This window comes from Mobula hypostoma, chromosome 10 (genome assembly GCF_963921235.1).
Source record: "Mobula hypostoma chromosome 10, sMobHyp1.1, whole genome shotgun sequence".
NCBI classification, from domain to species: domain Eukaryota; kingdom Metazoa; phylum Chordata; class Chondrichthyes; order Myliobatiformes; family Myliobatidae; genus Mobula; species Mobula hypostoma.
Window position 1 is genome coordinate 135,447,182 of NC_086106.1, and position 14,379 is coordinate 135,461,560.

The 14,379-nt window shown below is 45.2% G+C and overlaps 1 protein-coding gene across 2 annotated transcripts in view; it reads right to left on the reverse strand.

The window, feature by feature from the left end:
* hprt1 (hypoxanthine phosphoribosyltransferase 1) overlaps positions 1–678 on the reverse strand; it is a 29,969-nt gene extending 29,291 nt beyond the window's left edge. Inside the window, exon 1 of one of the 2 annotated variants that reach the window (XM_063061203.1) lies at positions 508–607. In XM_063061203.1, coding sequence (XP_062917273.1) covers positions 508–588 — 81 coding nt within the window. In that variant the 5' untranslated portion in view covers positions 589–607. Of the gene's footprint in view, positions 1–507 lie in introns of both variants that reach the window. The other variant, XM_063061205.1, reaches the window with a different exon arrangement.
* Between the last annotated feature and the right edge of the window lie 13,701 nt (positions 679–14,379).

A 14,379-nucleotide genomic window follows, 5' to 3' on the forward strand; every position in this document is an offset into this window, starting at 1 on the left:
GCCTGGCCTGCTGAGTTCCTCCGGCATTGTGTATGTGTGTTGCATTAAGATAAATATAACTGAAATCATTAGGTTAGAGCGAAGGAATACAGCTTGCCCTTGAAAATATCCCGGCCACTTCAGCGATGGGTAAAATGCGGCATCTTTTGCGCATTTGCAAGAACCATTGCCAAGGTTGTGCGGGGGTAGTGGGAATAGCTGGGGAAATCTGCTCCAGCCCCCGGAGACAATTCACAGCCGGAGCTGAGAGACTGCAGCCATTCCACGGGTGGCAAGGCCAGTGGGAGAGTGGGTTCTTCTGCCAGCGCCAGGCGGTACAGCGGCGCCGGCACGGATCCACCCCCTGGTCCGTGACGGCTTTATTCCAAATAGCCACACGTCCTCGGCCCCGGCCCGGACCACGCCGCAACATGAAGTCAGGATCCCGCCTGCAGCCCTGAAGAAAGATGGACAGGAACCTGGGCTCGGGGTATTAGAGATCGGTGCTTCGGCCCCTTCCCTACTCACCGGGGCTCTCGCTGCCACCGGCCCGGCCCACACGCGGTGCCCGTCCCGGTCACTCACCACCACACAGCTCGAAGCCGCCATCCCGCCGCCGTGCTGCTCTGCTCTGCACACGATACTCAGGCCAATCACCGTTCAGATTTCACTGACCAATCAGTGCTCACCTAACATCTACCTTCTGAACAATTCAAGGCTTATTTACACATCAACCAATCAGAAGTGCGATTACATTCAAACGTTGGAACAGCGTATCCGCGGTCTCACGTGGTCAGTCTAAAGGACAGCGCGGGCGCTGAGCAACGCAGCCCTCCAACGCATGAGTATAAATGTTCACGACGCGCGTAGGCCACTTGCGTTGCAGGGGCACAATGATTCTCACCCTACTAAAGGAGCAGGAGTGCTGGGAAAATGGGAGGTTTCAGAGGGATACCTTTAATCGGGTAGGGAATGATATTGCGAAAGAATGTGAAGTATTTGATCTGAGGACAAGTCCTTCAGTAGTTTATCCGGTTGTAGCTCCATGGAAGCTTGTATGGCCGGACATAAACTGGCATTTGTTAGAGGTAAAAAGGAAAGAAAGATATAAAACAGATTTGGTAAATGCATTTAACTGTCATGTGATGGAAAAGTATAGTGATTATACTCACATTTATACGGATGGTGCGAAGGAACCTGAAACAGGAGTGACAGGGTTTGGGATGGTAATACCAGCAAAAGAAATTGGAATCAGCAGAAGAACATCTAATAAGTTACATACATCAAAGTTGCTGGTGAACGCAGCAGGCCAGGCAGCATCTATAGGAAGAGGCGCAGTCGACGTTTCAGGCCGAGACCCTTCGTCAGGACTAACTGAAGGAAGAGTGAGTAAGGGATTTGAAAGCTTACTCACTCTTCCTTCAGTTAGTCCTGACGAAGGGTCTCGGCCTGAAACGTCGACTGCGCCTCTTCCTATAGATGCTGCCTGGCCTGCTGCGTTCACCAGCAACTTTGATGTATGTTGCTTGAATTTCCAGCATCTGCAGAATTCCTGTTGTTTGAATCTAATAAGTTAGGCATGTTTACAGTGGAGATGCTGGCAGTGTTGGTTGCGTTGCAATGGGTGCAGAAAGCCAGACAAGCCAAAGCATTGATATGTTCAGATTCATGCTCAGTTCTAGCAAGTTTAAGGTCTTTTCACACAAACAGTCGGCAAGTTGTACTTTATGAAGTCCTTCAGTTAGTTACAAGAATGGCAAATCAGGGAGGTCAGGTAAAATTTCTATGGGTTCCAGCACATGTAGGGGTGAAGGGGAATGAGAGGGTGGATGAGTTGGCAAAGAGGGCGTTAAAGAAAGAAAATGTGGAAATGCACATTAGTATCAGTAAAGCAGAGGTTAAGTGTGTAATCTGGGAAAAAGTCAACCGAATGTGGCAAGAAAGATGGGACAGGGAGGGAAAAGGGAGGCATTTATATCAAATACAAAAGAGTGTTGCAGTTACTAGGGTAGGTAATGGAAACAGAAGAGAGGAGATTGTGTGGACTAGGTTAAGGCTGGGGCACTGTGCATTAAACAACACATTGAAAATGATAGGGAAACACCAGACAGGATTGTGTGAGGAATGTCAGGAAGAGGAGTCAGTAGAACATGTAGTTCTGAGTTGCAGGAAGTATGGGATACAGAGAGAGATGATGAGAAATAAATTAAGGGAGTTGGGGATGCAGGAATTCACATTAAAAGGGTTGCTGGGCATGGGTGAGAGAGCACAAGTCCAGGTATTTTTAGCGTTTTTAAGGGGTACAGGGGTTTTTTTATAGAATATGATGAATAAACAGGAATAGGATACTAGGATGGTCAAAGATGGGAGGGTGAAGTGTGTGTGTGTGTGTGTGATTGGGTGAAGGGATTTAGAATGTATGTCTAGTGCACATTCTGGAGCAGAGGGTGGCGGTAATGCACCATTAAGCTGGATGCCAACCGCCGTAAAACAAGATACAGACAGACAGGCCACTTGCGTAGGTTACGGCGTCCAGTTAACGCAGAAGTATAAACCAAATTTTCCCGTACACATCGCCTTTGGTGCTGCGTGGCTGCAAGTTTCTTGTGCACAATGTTAACAAAATTTTGAAATCTGTTAATATAATTGTGAAATACCCTGTAATTAATTCTGTTAATGAATATAATCCAAAACTTTTGTAAATAAGAAACATAATTTTTTACTTTGAAATATTTTCAAGCTTCAATGTTTTTACATTGTCAGTGGTTCATGTTACAACACTGTTACAAATTGTAACAATAACCACAAAGGTTAAGCTCATTGTTAATCAACCTCTGGCCTGCTGAACACCACTACTCAAAACATTTTATTTTTGCCATTCTGCCTGTCATTTCTTTTAACTGCTTGACATAATTTACGTGTATCACGAGTTGTAGTTAATGCTTGTTTGATGTGCATATTACAAAATATATATATATATAAAGTGATGTTGTCTATGTCCTTTCCCCTTACTGGTTTTTCAATAGACAATAGATGCAGGAGTAGGCCATTCAGCCCTTCGAGCCAGCACCGCCGTTCACTGTGATCATGGCTGATCATCCACAATCAGTATCCAGTTCCTGCCTTATCCCCATAACCTTTGATTCCGCTATCTTTAAGAGCTCTATCCATCTCTTTCTTGAAAGCATCCACAGCCTTCTGGGGCAGAGCATTCCATATATCTACCACTCTCTGGGTGAAAAAGTTTTTCCTCAACTCCGTTCTAAATGGCCTAGCCCCTTATTCTTAAACTGTGGCCTCTGGTTCTGGACTCACCCATCAGCGGGAACATGTTTCCTGCCTCTAGCGTGTCCAATCCCTTAATAATCTTCAAGTTTCAATCTGATCCCCTCTCATCCTTCTAAATTCCAGTGTATACAAGCCCAGTCGCTCCAATCTTTCGACATATGACAGTCCTGCCATCCCGGGAATTAACGTTGTGAACCCACGCTGCACTCCCTCAATAGCAAGAATGTCCTTCCTCAAATTTGGAGACCAAAACTGCACACAGTACTCCAGGTGTGGTCTCACCAGGGCCCTGTACAACTGCAGAAGGACCTCTTTGCTCCTATACTCAAGTCCCCTTGTTATGAAGGCCAGCATGCCATTAGCTTTCTTCACTGCCTGCTATACCCGCATGCTTGCTTTCAGTGACTGATGTACAAGAACACCTAGATCTTGTTGTACTTCCCCTTTTCCTAACTTGACTCCATTATAATAATAACCTGCCTTCCTGTTCTTACCACCAAAGTGGATAACTTCACATTTATCCACATTAAACTGCGTCTGCCATGCATCTGCCCACTCACCCAGCCTGTCCAAGTCACCCTGCATTCTCATAACATCCTCCTCACATTTCACACTACCACCCAGCTTTGTGTCATTGGCAAATTTGCTAATGTTACTTTTAATTCCCTCATCTAAATCATTAATATATTTGTAAACAGCTGCGGTCCCAGCACTGAACCCTGCGGTACCCCACTTGTCACTGCTTGCCATTCCGAAAGGGACCCGTTAATCGCTACTCTTTGTTTTCTGTCAGCCAGCCAATTTTCAATCCATGTCAGTACTCTGCCCCCAATATCATGTGCCCTAATTTTGCCCACTAATCTCCTATGTGGGACTTTATCAAAGGCTTTCTGAAAGTCCAGGTACACTACATCCACTGGCTCTCCCTTGTCCACTTTCATAGTTACATCCTCAAAAATTTCCAGAAGATTAGTCAAGCACTATTTCCCCTTCGTAAATCCATGCTGACTCGGACCTATCCTGTTACTGCTATCCAGATGGGTCGTAATTTCATCTTTTATAATTGACTCCAGCATCTTTCCCACCACCGATGTCAGGCTAACTGGTCTATAATTCAATGTTTTCTCTCTCCCTCCTTTCTTGAAAAGTGGGACAACATTAGCCACCCTCCAATCCACAGGAACTGATCCTGAATCTATAGGACATTGGAAAATGATTACCAATGCGTCCACGATTTCTAAAGCCACCTCCTTAAGTACCCTGGCATGCAGACCATCAGGTCCCGGGGACTTATCAGCCTTCAGACCCAACAGCCTATCCAACACCATTTCCTGCCTGATATAAATTTCCTTCAGTTCATCCATTACCCTAGGTCCTTTGGCCACTATTATATCTGGGAGATTGTTTGTGTCTTCCCTCGTGAAGACAGATCCAAAGTACCTGTTCAACTCGTCTGCCATTTCCTTGTTCCCCATAATAAATTCACCCTTTTCTGTCTTCAAGGGCCCAATTTTGGTCTTAACTATTTTTTCCCTTTTCACATACCTAAAGAAGCTTTTACTATCCTCCTTTATATTCTTGGCTAGTTTACCTTCGTACCTCATTTTTTCTCCTTGTATTGCCTTTTTAGTTACCTTCTGTTCACCTGGAACCTACGAGCCTTCTCCTTCCCACCCTCCCCCTACCTTCTTTATAGGGCCTCTGCCCCTTCCCCTTACAGTCCTGAGGAAGGGTTCTGGCCCGAAACGTTGACTCATCGTTTCCATGGATGCTGCCCGACCTGCTGAGTTCCTCCAGCGTGTTGTGAGTGTTATATAAAGGGCTGCACAGTTTTAAGGCCATGTAAAATTCTTGCTCTGAGCAATGGTTGGACCATACAGCTGTAAAAAAAAGAGGTGGGGGAGAGGCAGGAATAGAGGAAGAGGAAGGGGGATGGGGGAAGGATGAGGGGTGGGAAGGAGAGGGGTAAGGGTAAGGATGGGGGTGGGAGGGGGAGGGTAAGGATGAGGGGAGGGGAAGGGGAGGGAGGAATGTTGGAAGGGATGAGGGTGAGAGGTCGAGGGGAGGGGAAAGGGGAAGGATGGAGGGGAGAGGAGGGGGAAGAAGAGAGAGACGGAGGGGAAGGGGAGAGGAGGGGAAAGAGAGACATTGAAGAAGAATGCTTTGGATACTGTTGCAGGGGACCCCCAGCCTGACAGGAGATGCAGCAACCAAGTCTTCAGCACTGAGTGGTGATGTGGCTCAGAAAGGAAGGGGGAGAAGAGAAATGCTGTGGTGACAGGCGATTGCATAGTTAGAGTGGTACACACCAGATTCTGTGGATGCAATAGAGACACCCAGATGATATGTTGCCTCCCAGGAACCAAAGCCACGGATATTCTAAAGGGGAGTGTGAGCAGCCAGAAGTCTTAGTACATATTGGCACCAATGATGTAGATAGGAAAAGGAAGGAGGTCCTGAAAAGAGAATTTAGGGAGTTCTGTAAAAAGCTGAAAAGCGGGACTTTAAGGGTAGTAATCTCTGGTTTGTTGCTGTGTCATGCACTGGTATGGGTAAGAATTTGGCAGATGAATGTGTGGCTGAGGAGCGGGTGCAAGGTGACAGGGCTTCAGATTTCTGTATCATTGGATTCTCTTCTGGCAAAAGAATCAGGCTACATTTGAATCAAAGGGGGACCATTCACCTTTCAGGCAAATTTGCTAGAGCTGCTTGGGATAGAAACATAGAAAACCTACAACACCATACAAAGCTGTGCCAAATATGTCCTTACCTTAGATCTACCTAGGCTGACCCATAGCCCTCTATTTTTCTAAGCTCCATGTACCCATCCAGGAGTCTCTTAAAAGACCCTATCGTTTCCACCTCCACCACTGTCGTTGGCAGCCCATTCCACGCACTCACCACTCTCTGCATAAAAAACTTACCCCTGACATCTCCTCTGTACCAACTTCCAAGCACCTTAAAACTATGCTCTCTCATGTTAGCCATTTCAGATCTGGGAAAAAGCCTCTGACTATCCACACGATCAATACCTCTCATCATCTTATACACCTCTATCAGATCACCCCTCATCCACCGTTGCTCCAAGGAGAAAAGGCCGAGTTCACTCAACCTATTCTCATAAGGCATGCTCCCCAATCCAGGCAACATCCTTGTAAATCTCCTCTGCACCCTTTCTATGGTTCACCAGATTGATTCCTGGGATGGCAGGACTTTCATATGAAGAAAGACTGGATGAACTGGGTTTGTACTCGTTGGAATTTAGAAGATTGAGGGGGGATCTGATTGAAACATATAAGATCCTAAAGGGATTGGACAGGCTAGATGCAGGAAGATTGTTCCCGATGTTGGGGAAGTCCAGAACGAGGGGTCACAGTTTGAGGATAGAGGGGAAGCCTTTTAGGACCGAGATTAGAAAAAACTTCTTCACACAGAGAGTGGTGAATCTGTGGAATTCTCTGCCACAGCAAACTGTTGAGGCCAGTTCATTGGCTATGTTTAAGAGGGAGTTAGATATGGCCCTTGTGGCTACAGGGGTCAAGGGGTATGGAGGGAAGGCTGGGGCGGGGTTCTGAGTTGGATGATCAGCCATGATCATAATAAATGGCGGTGCAGGCTCGAAGGGCCGAATGGCCTACTCCTGCACCTATTTTCTATGTTTCTATGTTTTCACATCCTTCCTGTAGTGAGGCGACCAGAACTGAGCACAGTACTCCAAGTGGGGTCTGACCAGGGTCCAATATAGCTGCAACATTACCTCTCGCCTCAAACTCAAACTCACAATTGATGAAGGACAATGTTCTGTATGCCTTCTTAACCACAGTCAATGCGCGTAGCAGCTTTGAGCGTCCTATGGACTCGGACCCCAAGATCCCTCTGATCCTCCACACTGCCGAGTCTTACCATGAATACTATATTCTGCCATCATATTTGACCTACCAAAATGAACCACCTCACACTTATCTGGGTTGAACTCCATCTGCCATTTCTCAGCCTGTTTTTGCATCCTATCAATGTCTCACTGTAACCTCTGACAGTCCTCCACAGTATCTACAACACCCGCAACCCTTGTGTCATCAGCAAATTTACTAACCCATCCCTGGACTTCCTCATCCAGGTCATTTATAAAAATCATGAAGAGAAGGGGTCCCAGACCAGATCCCTGATGGTTTAAACTAATTTGACAGGGGGATGGGATACTGAGTGATAGGGCTAAAGATGGGGCCGTTGGTTTGCAAGCAGAGGCAGTGTATAGTAAGACTCAGGAAGGACAGGCAGATGATAGGTCAAAATTGCAGTCAGTGGGATGAGTTGCAGTGTGATATGAGGGCAAAAATTGAGAAGTGTGACAAGTACCATAAGACATGGGAGCAGAATTAGACCACTTAGCCCATCGAGTCTGCTCCGCCATTCCATCATGGGTGATCCTGGATCCCACTCAACCCCATACACTTGTCTTCTCACCATTTCCTTTGATGCCCTGGCTGATCAGGAAACTATCAACTTTGCTTTAATGTGGCCTCCACTGCAGTCTGTGGCAGAGCATTCCACTGATTCACCACTCCCTGGCTAAAACAAATCTTCCTCAACTCCGTTTGAAAAGGTTGCCTTGCAATCTTGAGGCTGTGCCCTCTTGTTCTAAATACCCCCAGCAATGGAAACATCCTCTCCACATCCACCCTATCTACTATTTTCAACATTTGGAGGTTGCAATGAATCCTCTTGCATTCTAAATCCAGTGAGTACAGGCCCAAAGCTGCCAAACACTCTTCATATGTTAACCCCTTCATTCCCAGGCTCATCCTCATGAACCTCCTCTGGACTCTCTCCAAGGACAATGTATTCTTCCTGAAATATAGGGCCCAAAACTGTTGACAATGCTCCAAGTGCAGCCTGACTAGTGTCTTATAAAGTCTCAGCATTATCTCCTTGCCTTTGTATTCAATTTCCCTTGAAGTAAATGCCAATATTGCATTTGCCACCTTTACCACAGACTCAACCTGTAAATTAACCTTCTGGGAGTCTTGCACCAGGACTCCTAAGTCCCTCTGCATCTCTGATGTTTGAAATCCCCACTTAGATAATAGTCTGCACTATTGTGCCTTTTATCAAAATGCATCATATATTTCCCAACACTGTATTCCATCTGCCACTTTTTTTAACTCATTCTTCAAATTTGTCTACATCCTTCTGCAATTGCATTGCTTCTTCAGCGCTATGTACTGCTCCACCTATCTTCGTATCATCCACAAACTTTGCCACAAAGCCATCAATTCCATTATCAAAATCATTGACAAACAATGTGAAAGGTGGTGGTGCTAAAACCGACCCCTGAGGATCACCACCAGTCACCGGCACCCGATCAGAAAAGGCCCCCTTTATTTCCACTCACTGCCTCTTGGCTGTCAGCCATGCCAGTATCTTTCCTGTTAAACTGTCTCATGTGTGGCACTTTATCAAATGCCTTCTGAAAATCCAAGTAAATGACATCCACTGCCTCTCCTTTGTCCACCCTGTTTGTTACTTCTTCAGAGAACTCTAACAGATTTGTCAAGCAAGATTTCCCTTTACAGAAACCATGCTGACATTGACTTAATTTATAATCAGTCTTCAAGTACCCCAAAAACTCATCCTTAATAAGATTCCAACACTTTCCGAAGCATTGGGGTTAGGTGAACTGCCCTATAATTTACTTTCTTTTGCTTTCCAGAATACGGGATTGAAGGTGTTACATTTGAATGCACACAGTACATAGAATAAAGTGGATGATCTTATAGCACAGATAGTTTGGCAGGTATGATGTTGTGGCCATCACTGAGTTGTGGCTGATGGAAGATGATAGTTGGGAGTTTAATGTTCAAGGATATGCATTCTATTGAAAGGACAAGCGGAGGGGTGGGGAAGCACTGTTCATAAAAAGTGAAATCAGATCCTTTGAAAGGGATGACTTAGGGTCGTAATTCTTGTGCATAGAGTTACGAAACTGCAAGGGTCAAAAGCCCTGATGTGAGTTATATACAGGTCTCCAAACAGCTGCCAGGATGTGGGCTACAAATTACAATGGGAGATAGAAAAGGCATGTCAAAAGAGTAATGTGACGATAGTCATAGGGGATTTCAATATGCAAGTGGATTAGGAAAATCAGGTTTGTGTTGGATCCCAAGAGAGGAAATTTATAGAATGCCTACAAAATACTTTTTAAGAGCAGTTTGTGGTCCAGCTCACTAAGGAATTGACTATTTTGGATTGGGTATTGTGTAATGAACCAAATTTGATTAGGGAATTTAAGATAAAGGAATTCTTCAGCACCTGATAGAAGTTATCCTGCAACTTGAGAGGGAGAAGCTGAAGTCAGATGTATCAGTATTACAGAGGCATCAGAGAGGAGCTGGTCAAAGTTGAATGGAAAGCGACACGAGCAAGGATGAGGGCAAAACAACGGCTGGAGTTTCTGCGAGTAATTTGGAACACACAGGATAGATACATTCCAAAGTAGTAATATTCTAAAGGTAGTATGACACAACTGTGGCTGACAAGAGAAAAGTCAAAGACAACATAAAAGCGACAGGAAGAGCAGATAACAGTGGGAAGTTAGAGGATTGGGAAGCTTTAAATAACCAACAGAAGGCAACTAAAAAAGCCATAAAGAGCAAAAAGATGAAAGGTAAGCTAGCCAACAATATCAGAGAGGATACCAAAAGTTTTTTTTCCTCCCAGAGAGAAAACAGTAAAAGAAAGGGGAGTGTAGTTATTGACTGATGGAAAATTACACTGAAAAGGGGACATAGAAATGGCAGATGAACTAAGTATTTTGTGTGTCTTCACTGTGGAAGACTCCGACAGTATGCCTGAGTTTGAGAGCGTCAGGGGGCAGAAGTGACTGCAATTGCGATTACTAGTGGGAAGGTGCATGGCAAGCTTAAAGATCTGAAGGTTGATAAGTAACCTGGAGCAAATGGATTACACCCACGGGTTCCGAAAGAGGTGGCTGAAGAGATTGTGATAATGATCTTTCAAGAATCACAAAATTCTGGCATGATTCCAGAGGACTGGAGAATTGCAAATGTCACTCCGCTCTTCAAGAAGATAGGGAGGCAGAAAAAAAATAGAAACATAGAAAATAGGTGCAGGAGTAGGCCATTCGGCCCTTTGAGCCTGCACCGCCATTTATTATGATCATGGCTGATCCTCCAACTCAGAACCCCGCCCCAGCCTTCCCTCCATACCCCCTGACCCCCATAGCCACAAGGGCCATATCTAACTCCCTCTTAAATATAGCCAATGAACTGGCCTCAACTGTTTCCTGTGACAGAGAATTCCACAGATTCACCACTCCCTGTGTGAAGAAGTTTTTCCTCATCTCGGTCCTAAAACTTTATCCTCAAACTGTGACCCCTCGTTCTGAACTTCCCCAACATCGGGAACAATCTTCCTGCATCTAGCCTGTCCAATCCCTTTAGGATCTTATACATTTCAATCAGACCCCCTCAATCTTCTAAATTCCAACGAGTACAAGCCCAGTTCATCCAGTCTTTCTGTAAGAGGAAATTACAGACCAGTTAGCCTGGGAAGATGTTGGAGTTCATTCTCAAGGAGAAGATTGGGGTGTACTTGCAGCCACATGATAAAATGGGCCAAAGTCAGCGTAATTTCCTGAGGAGAAAGTCTTGCCTGACAAATCTATTGGAATTCTTTGAAGAAATAACAAGCAGGGTGGACAAAGGAGAATCGGTGGATGATCTAACATATAGAGAGGCTTTGAGGAAAGAGAAGCAGAATAAACGGTGTAAAGACAGTAAGGTAGAAGGGCAGAAATGTGTGTACCTCAATGCAAGAAGCATCAGGAACAAAGGTGATGAACTGAGAGCTTGGATACATACATGGAATTATGATGTAGTGGCCATTACAGAGACTTGGCTGGCACCAGGGCAGGAATGGATTCTCAATATTCCTGGATTTCAGTGCTTTAAAAGGGATAGAGAGGGGGGAAAAGGGGAGGAGGGTTGGCATTACTGATCAGGGATACTATTACAGCTACAGAAAGGGTGGGTAATGTAGCAGGATCCCCTTTTGAGTCAATATGGGTGGAAGTCAGGAACAGGAAGGGAGCAGTTACTCTATTGGGGGTATTCTATAGGCCCCCTGGTAGCAGCAGAGATACAGAGGAGCGGATTGGGAGGCAGATTTTGGAAAGGTGCAAAAATAACAGGATTGTTATCGTGGGTGACTTTTAACTTCCCTAATATTGATTGGCACCTGATTAGTTCCAAGGATTTAGATAAGTGTGTCCAGGATGGATTCCTGTCACAGTATGTGGACAGGCCGACTAGGGGGAATGCCATACCAGATCTAGTACTAGGTAATGAACCGGGTCAGGTCACAGATCTCTCAGTGGGTGAGCATCTGGGGGACAGTGACCACTGCTTCCTGGCCTTTAGTATTATCATGGAAAAGGATAGAATCAGAGGGGACAGGAAAATTTTTAATTGGAGAAGGGCTAATTATGAGGCTTTAAGGTTAGAACTTGCAGGTGTGAATTGGGATGATGTTTTTGCAGGGAAATGTACTATGGACATGTGGTCGATGTTTAGAGATCTCTTGCAGGATATCAGGGATAAATTTGTCCCGGTGAGGAAGATAAAGAATGGTAGGGTGAAGGAACCATGGGTGACAAGTGAGGTGGAAAATCTAGTCAGGTGGAAGAAGGCAGCATACATGAGGTTTAGGAAGCAAGGATCAGATGGGTCTATTGAGGAATATATGGAAGCAAGAAAGGAGCTTAAGAAGGGGCTGAGAAGAGCAAGAAGGGGGCATGAGAAGCCCTTGGAGAGTAGGGCAAAGGAAAACCCCAAGGCATTCTTCAATTATGTGAAGAAAAAAAGGATGACAGGAGTGAAGGTAGGACTGATTAGAGATAAAGGTGGGAAGATGTGCCTGGAGACTATGGAAGTGAGCGAGGTCCTCAATGAATACTTCTCTTCGGTATTCACCAATGAGAGGGAACTTGATGATGGTGAGGACAATATAAGTGAGGTTGATGTTTTGGAGCATGTTGATATTAAGGGAGAGGAGGTGTTGGAGTTGTTAAAATACATTAGGACGGATAAGTCCCCGGGGCCTGATGGGATATTCTCCAGGCTGCTCCACGAGGCGAGGGAAGAGATTGCCGAGCCTCTGGCCAGGATCTTTGTGTCTTCGTTGTCCATGGGAATGGTACCGGAGGATTGGAGGGAGGCGAATATTGTCCCCTTGTTCAAAAAAGGTAGTAGAGATAGTCCAGGTAATTATAGACCAGTGAGCCTTATGTCTGTGGTGGGAAAGCTGTTGGAAAAGACCAGGGAGAAAAAGGAGAGTGAGAGAAAGAATGTGTGTATAAAAGTAACAGATGGGGTATGTGGGGGAGGTGGGACATTAGCGGAAGTTAGAGAAGTCGATGTTCATGCCATCAGGTTGGAGGCTACCTAGACGGAATATAAGGTGTTGTTCCTCCAACCTGAGTGTGGCTTCATCTGGTTGGAGGAACAACACCTTATATTCTGTCTGGGTAAGATGAAGATTTCTCCCTCTGTCCCTCTGAATATACCCCTTGCCCATCCTCTGGGTTCCTCCCCCCCTTGTCTTTCTTCCCAGACCTCCTGCCCCATGATCCTCTTGTATCCCTTTTGCCTATCACCTGTCCAGCTCTTGGCTCCATCCCTCCCCCTCCAGTCTTCTCCTATCATTTTGGATCTCCCCCTCCCCCTCCAACTTCCAAATCCCTTACTCACTCTTCCTTCAGTTAGTCCTGACGAAGGGTCTTGGCCTGAAACGTCGACTGCACCTCTTCCTAGAGATGCTGCCTGGCCTGCTGCGTACAACTTTGATGTGTGTTGCTTGAATTTCCAGCATCTGCAGAATTCCTGTTGTTTGGTATATGGAGGAATTTAAGTTGGGGGCTTATATGGGAGGCAGAGTTTGAGGGTCGGCACAACATTGTGGGCCGAAGGGCCTGTACTGTGCTGTACTATTCTATGCTCTATGTGTACTTGGATTTTCAGATCGTCTTTGACAAGGTGCCACACATGAGGCAACTAGATAAGAGCCCACGGTAATGTTAGGAAAAGTACTAGCAAGGATAGAGGTTTGGCTGATTGGCAGAAGGCAAAGATTGGGAATTTATTGGAGCTTTTTCTGGCTGGCTGTTGGTACCAAGTGCTGTTCTGCAGGGGTTGTGTTGGGACCACTTGTCTTCACATTATATGTCAGTGATTTGGACGACGGATCTGATGGCTGTGTGGCCAAATTTGCAGACAATATAAAGATGGGTGGATGAAAGCTGAAGAAAACTTAGAATAGATGAGAATAGGCAAATAAGTGGCAAATGGAATACAGTCTCAGGAAGTGTATGGTCATGCACTCTGAAAGAAGGAACAAAAGCATAGATTATTTTCTAAATGTGGAGAAAATTCTAAAATCCTAGCTCCAAAGGGACTTGGGAGTCCTTGTAGGATTCACTGTATGGTAACTTGCAGGTTGAGTTAGTGGTGAGGAAGGCAAATGCAATGTTAGCATTCATTTAGTGAGAACTAGAATATAAAAACAATGAAGTAATGCCAAGGTTTCATAAGGCACTGGTGAGGCCTTGCTTGGGAGTATTGTGAGCAGCTTTGGGCCACTTACTTAAGAAAGAATGTGCTGACATTGGAGAGGGTTCAGAGGAGGTCCATGAGAATCATTCCAGGAATGAAAGGGTTATCGTTGGAGGTGTGTTTGATGGCTCTGTACTGGCTGAAATTTAGAAGAACAAGGGACATTGAAACATATCAAATGTTGAAGGTCCAGGTAGAGGGGATATGGAAATGTTTCCTATGGTGAGGGAGTCTAGAACCACAGGACACAGCCTCACAATAGAGTGACAACCATTTGAAACAGATGAGAAATTTCTTTAGCTACAGGGTGGTCAATCTGTAGAATTATTTGCTACAGGCAGCTGTGGAGGCCAGGCCTTTGAGTTAATTTAAAACAGAAGTTGATAGGTTTTGATTAGACAGGGCATGAAAGGTTAGATGGAGAAGGAGGAGAATGGTGTTAAGAGGGAAATTGAAATGATTGAGAATTGATGGGCCAAATGGC